The 6,760-nt window shown below is 55.0% G+C and overlaps 1 protein-coding gene and 1 long non-coding RNA gene across 27 annotated transcripts in view; one reads left to right on the forward strand and one right to left on the reverse strand.

The window, feature by feature from the left end:
- The window catches only part of CREM (cAMP responsive element modulator), a 73,446-nt gene extending 70,908 nt beyond the window's left edge, over window positions 1-2,538 (reverse strand). For 8 of the 26 annotated variants that reach the window (XM_051833459.3, XM_051833471.3, XM_089312468.1 and 5 more), the window contains exon 1: window positions 940-2,538. In XM_051833459.3, the coding sequence (XP_051689419.2) occupies window positions 940-988 (49 nt within the window). In that variant the 5' untranslated portion in view covers window positions 989-2,538. Of the gene's footprint in view, window positions 1-156 lie in introns of all 26 variants that reach the window. The other 18 variants (XR_016219931.1, XR_016219933.1, XR_016219932.1 and 15 more) reach the window with 12 other exon arrangements.
- LOC149122852 (uncharacterized) lies at window positions 2,333-4,680 on the forward strand. Its single transcript, XR_016219935.1, has 2 exons — window positions 2,333-2,426; window positions 2,531-4,680. It is a non-coding gene; the product is annotated as an uncharacterized LOC149122852 (long non-coding RNA).
- The last annotated feature ends 2,080 nt before the right edge of the window (window positions 4,681-6,760 follow it).

Consider the following 6,760-nt stretch of genomic DNA (forward strand, 5'->3'; position numbering starts at 1 on the left):
GCGGTTGGGCGTGGGCGGCGGGGTCCGCGCGGCTCCGAGGGGACCCCCGGGGGGCCTCGGCCGGGCGCCCTGACCCCGGCCCGCCCCGCCTCCGCCTCCGCCCCCTGCGCCGCGGCGCCGGCTCTGGGTCTCGGGCCCGCCCGGCGCGCCACTTACCCGCCGCGACGGCGTTTACGTAGCGGACTCGTCACTGGCTGCGGACGCGAGGCGCCCCCACGTCAGCGCCGAGGCGGCCGCCGCCGCCTCCCCTCCGACACCAACCACAAGTAGCGCCGCGGCCGGCGGCACCGCGCCCCCTCCCCCACTCCGCGACCGCCGCCCGGGGGACGCCCGGCCGAGACCCAGCCTCGAACTCCGCCCCCTGCCGGTCGCCAGCGGGAGTGCGGCGGGACAATCCAACAATTCAATGGAACCCGGGGCCGGGCGGGGCCACGGGGAGAGGGGCGGGGCCAGCGGGGAGGGGCGGGGCCAGCGGGGGAGGGGAGGGGCCGGAAGCGGATGCGCCGCGCGTGCGCCGGAAGCCCGCTGCGTGCAGCCCGCGGGCTGGTGGCCGGCCGAGCCGCTGGACCGAGCCCGTGCTTGGGGCGAGCCCCGCGGGCGCGGCCTGCGGACCTGGGGGCTGTCGGGCGGTCCGGCTTGTTCCCAGCTCCCTCAGCTCGCCCAGGCCGCCGGTCAGTGCGCGGGCACCCACGAGGGCGGGGAGTGGAGCTGCCCTGCCCCGGGAACGCGGCGGTCCGAGGGCCGAGCGACCGCCTTCCGGCAGGGGACTCGAAGAGGCGCGCCGTCCACGGCGAACGGAGCCCCGCGGGGCACGCACGAGGGCCCGCGGGCGAGGACGCGTGGGGAGTCGCGCGGGTGGAGGCCCTGCCGGGGGTGGGCAACGCGGGGCGCTCGGTGGGTTTCCGCCAGCCCCGAGGCCGCGAGTGGCGGGGTCCTGACCTGGCGGTAAGCAGAGGTGAGAGAAAGGGACCTGCTGTGACACCGGCATCCCCTATGGGAGCAGGTTCGAGTCCCGCTGCGCCACTTCCGATCCAGCCCCCTGCTGATGGCCTGGGAAGGCAGAGGAAGGTGGCCCACGTGCTTGGGCCCTGCACCTGCGTGGGAGACCCGGATGGAGTCCCTGGTTCCTGGCTTCGGCCTGGCCCAGCTCTGGCCGTTACAGCCATCTAGGGAGTGAGCCAGCAGGTGGAAGATCCCTCTGTCTCTCCCTCTTTTCTGTGACTCTGATTTTTAAATAAATTAATCTTGGGGGGGGGGGGAAGATGAGCAAAAAAAATGAGTCGTGTGTGTGGTTTAGAGACTGACACAGGATATTTATCCCTACGTGATCAGTATTTTAGCTCAGAAAAGGGAGTCGTTAGGAGGAGAGAGAAAAGGGGGGAGGGGGCAGGAAACAAAACAGGTTAGGAGACCCTGGAAAGTCACAGGGGAGCGAGGTTGGCCGTGTGCTGGGTGACTAGATGGCCATTGGTCATAGACTCTCACCGGGGATCGAGGCTGACCGTGTGCTGGGTGACTGGATGGCCATTGGTCATAGACTCTCACAGGGGAGCGAGGTTGGCCGTGTGCTGGGTGACTAGATGGCCATTGGTCATAGACTCTCACAGGGGACCGAGGTCGGCCCTGTGCTGGGTGACTAGATGGCCATTGGTCATAGACTCTCACAGGGGATCGAGGCTGACCGTGTGCTGGGTGACTAGATGGCCGTTGGTCATAGACTCTCACCGGGGATCGAGGTCGGCCCTATGCTGGGTGACTAGATGGCCGTTGGTCATAGACTCTCACAGGGGACCGAGGCTGACTGTGTGCTGGGTGAATAGATGGCCATTGGTCATAGACTCTCACCGGGGATCGAGGTCGGCCCTATGCTGGGTGACTGGATGGCCATTGGTCATAGACTCTCACAGGGGACCGAGGCTGACCGTGTGCTGGGTGACTAGATGGCCGTTGGTCATAGACTCACAGGGGATCGAGGTTGGCCCTATGCTGGGTGACTGGATGGCCATTGGTCATAGACTCTCACAGGGGAGCGAGGTCGGCCCTGTGCTGGGTGACTAGATGGCCGTTGGTCATAGACTCACAGGGGATCGAGGTCGGCCCTGTGCTGGGTGACTAGATGGCCGTTGGTCATAGACTCTCACAGGGGACCGAGGCTGACCGTGTGCTGGGTGACTAGATGGCCGTTGGTCATAGACTCTCACAGGGGACTGAGGCTGACCGTGTGCTGGGTGACTAGATGGCCGTTGGTCATAGACTCTCACAGGGGACCGAGGTCGGCCCTGTGCTGGGTGACTAGATGGCCGTTGGTCATAGACTTAGGGAAATCGTGATCAATCCCTTTCTCCACCTGCTCATTTGCTCCTGATGTTGTTTACCTAAGGGCATATGTGTTTACGAGAAAGGCCTTGACGTGTGGCTGTGGAGTGGTAAGTCAGCTTCCGACTTCTGGGGTCACTCAGCCCTTTTCCCTCATCTTCAAAGCCAGCACAGGCAGGCCAGTCCTTGCTGCTCTTTCTCATTCTCTCTTCAGCCTCCCTCTTGCACTTGGAAGAACCCATGTGATCGCCACAGGAAGTCTTCCCATCTCAGCATCTGCAACCTTTTTGCAACAAGACTTGACCTAGTCACAGGTGTTGGCAATTAGACACCTGGAGGACATCTGGAGAAGAGGTGGGCTCATTCTGTTTCCCCACAGCCCACGGTGAAACATTCCAGAAGAAGATAAACTCCTGAAAAACCTGCTGCTGCTTAGGGTCATCTCCTGCGAGTCAGTCAGTCATGTGATCAGAAATGCTAAAGGCTGATTTTCCAGGTCTCATCTTGATTCCCATTGTGAAGAGCATAGTAAATTCTAGAAGGGATGTCAGCTCACCACCCTGCCTGCAAACCTTGAAACCTTTCGGTAGTTCTTGTTATATCTTAATGTTAGCTGTCGCAAAGCACACCGGACACCGGAGTAAGGGAAGGGTTTATTGGGGAACAACCTACAGACTGGAGTGAAGGGGTGGTGAAGGAAAGAAGAGAGCGAGACTGTAAGAGAGAGAGAGAGAGGAGAAGAGCTAGCAAGGAGAGAAGATAAAGCAAAGAGGAGAGAGGAGAGCAGAGCCAAGAGCCCAGAGGAGGAGGCTAGAGAGAGGAACCGAGAGAGCAGGAGAGAAGGACTGAGAGAAAGGAACCAGGAGCCCAGAGGAGGAGGCTAGAGAGAGGAACCGAGAGAGAGCAGGGAGCAGAGCTGAGAGAGAGCAGGAGAGAAGGACCGAGAGAGCACGTGTCAGGAACAGGCCCTTTTAAAACTTTGCCTGAGGGCGGGCAGGGAAGCGGGAGCAGCGAATCCCATTAGGATGGGGGTGGAGCCTGGCTCAGGTAGCTGGGCCATGTGGCCACCTGTGGCTACAACTGCGCCAGTTTCCTAACAGTTCTCTTTTTCAGACCACCCAGGAACCACTTGGCAAATACTGTGAAGAGCCTGCTATGTTCTGGGTCCTGTGCAAGGTGCCAGGTCCTATTCCTTTTACCTCTGTAACTCTTTCAAATAAATTAAAAAAATAATTTTAAAAATTTAAAAAAGGTTACAGTTTGTGGAAAATGAAATCTCTCCAATCGGGATGAGGTGTAAAAGAATAGAAGAATATAAACTACTTTCCCTTTGGTGGCCTTGTGAATTTTGTACTGCATGAATGCTTCATGTACTTGAAAATAAATGAAATTTTAATTAAAGAAAAGCTCTGTCGTGGGATTGTTATTGGCTTCATGCTTCGGGTCTGACTTAAGTTTACAACGCTGCTCCGCGTTGATCCCTGGCGCTCGTATCGTGCTGCACCTCAGTCATCTGAGGAGGTTGCTGGAAGGACTTCCCTGAGGCCTGTGCTGTCCAGCTAAGTCAGAATTTCCAAAGCAGGCCTCTTTGTACAAGTTAGTAACATGTGACTTTGTTCGTCTTTATGGGGTATAGCATTGTGTCAGCACATCTATGCGGGGTGAACCGACCAGTAAGGGTGATGAGCGTTTCTGTTTCCTTATCCTCTCTCTGTTTGAAATCTGTCGTTGAAGCCTTCGGTATCAGACCAGTGGTGTGGTGCAGCATGTTAAGCCATGGCCCACAATGCCAGAATCCGATATGGGTGCCGGTTCAAGTCCTGGTTACTCTGGTTCCAATCCCGCTCCCTGCTAATGCATCTGGGAAAGCAGCAAAAAATGGCCCAAGTTCTGGGCCTCTGCCACCAACACGGAAGACTTGGAAGGAACTTCTAGCTCTTCTCTTTGACCTGGTGATTACAGCCATTTTGGGGGGTAAACCAGCAGATGGAAGATGTATCTTTTCTCTCTCTCTCTCTCTCTGTCCTCTCTCTCTGTAACTCTGCCTTTCAAATAAATAAGTAAATCTTTAAAGACATAAAAAATTTTAGGGGTTGGCATGTGACATATTGGGTAAAGCTGCCACCTGCAATGCTGGCATCCTATATGGGCACCAGTTCAAATCCCAGCAGCTCCACTAATGGCGTGGGAAAGAAACAGGAGATGGCCAAAGTGCTTGGGGCCCTGCCACCCGTGTGCAACACCCAGAAGAATCTCCTGGCTTCAGCCCGGCCCAGTCCCTGGCCATTGCAACCATCTGGGGAGTGAACCAGCAGATGGCAGATGTCTGTCTGTCTCTCTGTCACTCTGACTTCCAAATGAATAAATCAATCTTTTAAAAATAATTTTAAGTGTAACATTTCCATGTTTTATCAGAAAAAATATTTAAGGTAATGAGGAGTTAGATGCAGTTATTAAATAAACCATGTGGGAAAATGCACTTGTAAAGGGAAACACAGCCTGAGCCTGTGTATGAAACGAGAGAACTTCATATCACCATATACCTGAAATGCCTCATAAATCACGCTTTATTAATAACCACCCACTATCATTGCCAAGTTCTTGGCCTTTATAAACTGACAGCCTCTCATTCTGTAGATTACGGTGCCATCATGTGGAGATTTCATTTTCCACAAAGTGTAACCTTTTTTAAAATTTTTTAATTTTTTTTTTATTTATTTGAAAGAGTTACAGAGGTGGAGACAGAGAGGTCTTCCATCTGCTGGTTCACTCCCCAGATGGCCGGAACTATGCCGCTCTGAAGCCAGGAGCCAGGAGCTTCTTCGAGTCTCCTACATGGGTGCAGAGGCCCAAGGACTTGGGCCATCTTCTACTGCTTTCCCAGGCCACAGCAGAGAGCTGGATTGGAAGTGGAATATCTCGGCACTGCAGGTCAGGGCTTTGACCTGCTGCGCCACAGCACTGGCCCCTACCAAGTGTAACACTTTCATAATAGTAACTAGAAGAACTGGGAAAACCCAGTCACCCTTGCATTCCAGGCCTGCCTGGGCTGTGAGTTGACTCCCTCAGGGAATTCTGACTGCAGAATTCGGAAAAAGTCATTTCTAAGATCAAAGAAATCCAGCGCCACAGCATGGAAAAAAGTCTCTACCAATGATTTTCTTTGTTTTATTTCTGAATACTGGGCTTTGGACAAGAAATTGGGGCCAAAGGATAAAAAATGGAACGAGCCAGCAAAATCGACTTAGATTGGCTCAGGAGAGCAACGCAGTCTAAGGAAAGGAGTTGTAAGATAAGCCCTCCGAGTATGGGCTTGAGTCTGGGCCTCCACTTCTGATTCAGCTCCCTTGGGTCCCTGCCATCCACATGGGAGACCTGGGTGGAGTCCCCTGGGTGTTGCAGGCAGCTGGGGAGTAAACCAGTGGATGGAAGGTTCTGTCTCCCCTCCCCCAACTCTACCTTTCAAATAAATAACCCCCCTGAAAGGTTGGGTGAACCTAGATATGTGAATACCAGAATATTCACATAAAAGGCTGGGTGTTGGCTGTCACAGGAAACTAAAAATTGGTTGGCAAACACACTTGATGAACTGACCCATCCTCGGGCCAGCCAAGGAACCCCATAGTGCAAATGTGGACCCCAAATCTGGAATAAACTTTAGATTTCCTGTGTTTTCAAGCTCCTTCTGATGATAAAACAGCTGGTGAGGTCCGGCGGGGCCCTGCCTCCTGGAAGGAGGCTAAGGTGGAAATGCCCTTGGGATTTCCCGAAAGAAGACCGCATTGAAAGTCACACTGTGCAGGAGGCGACTCCACCCAGTGATAGAGAAAAGGAATATGCAAAAAGCACTGGAATGCACCAACCTCTCTGGGTAAGCAGGAGAAAACAGAGACCTCTGGAAGCACGCCCATCACCCTGGGTGTGTCACCCTGGGTGTGTCACCCTGGGTGTGTCTCGGCAGCCTGCACTCTTGCCCTCAGCCCACGTGGTAGCCTTGACTGCGGCAGAGGCTGCAAAATGCCCTGCAGGCCGGATGGTGCTTGAAATGGGAAAGACAGGGAATATGTAAACTGGAGCGGGAGCCCAGCAGCCCAAGTCCAGACCCCTCCGGCTTAGCGCAGACCAGCACCTGGGCATTTCGCCTTTTCCCTTAGGCAGATGGTACAGCTCAGGCAACTTGATGATCTCAAGGGCGTCAAAAAAGATCAAGGAGGGGGCTGGTGCTGTGGTGTAGCAGGTAAAGCCACCGTCTGCATGCCAGCATCCCATATGGGCCCCAGTTTGAGTCCCGGCTGCTCTACTTCTGATCCAGCTCTCTGCTGTGGCCTGGGAAAGCAGCGGAAGAAGGCCCAAGTCCTTGGGCCCCTGCACCCACGTGGGAGACCTGGAAGAAGCTCCTGGCTCCTGGCTTTGGATCAGCACAGCTATGGATGAAAGACCTGTC

The sequence above is a fragment of the Oryctolagus cuniculus genome, chromosome 13 (genome assembly GCF_051225735.1).
Source record: "Oryctolagus cuniculus isolate XC-2025 breed Fujian yellow rabbit chromosome 13, ASM5122573v1, whole genome shotgun sequence".
Classification (NCBI taxonomy): Eukaryota; Metazoa; Chordata; class Mammalia; order Lagomorpha; family Leporidae; genus Oryctolagus; species Oryctolagus cuniculus.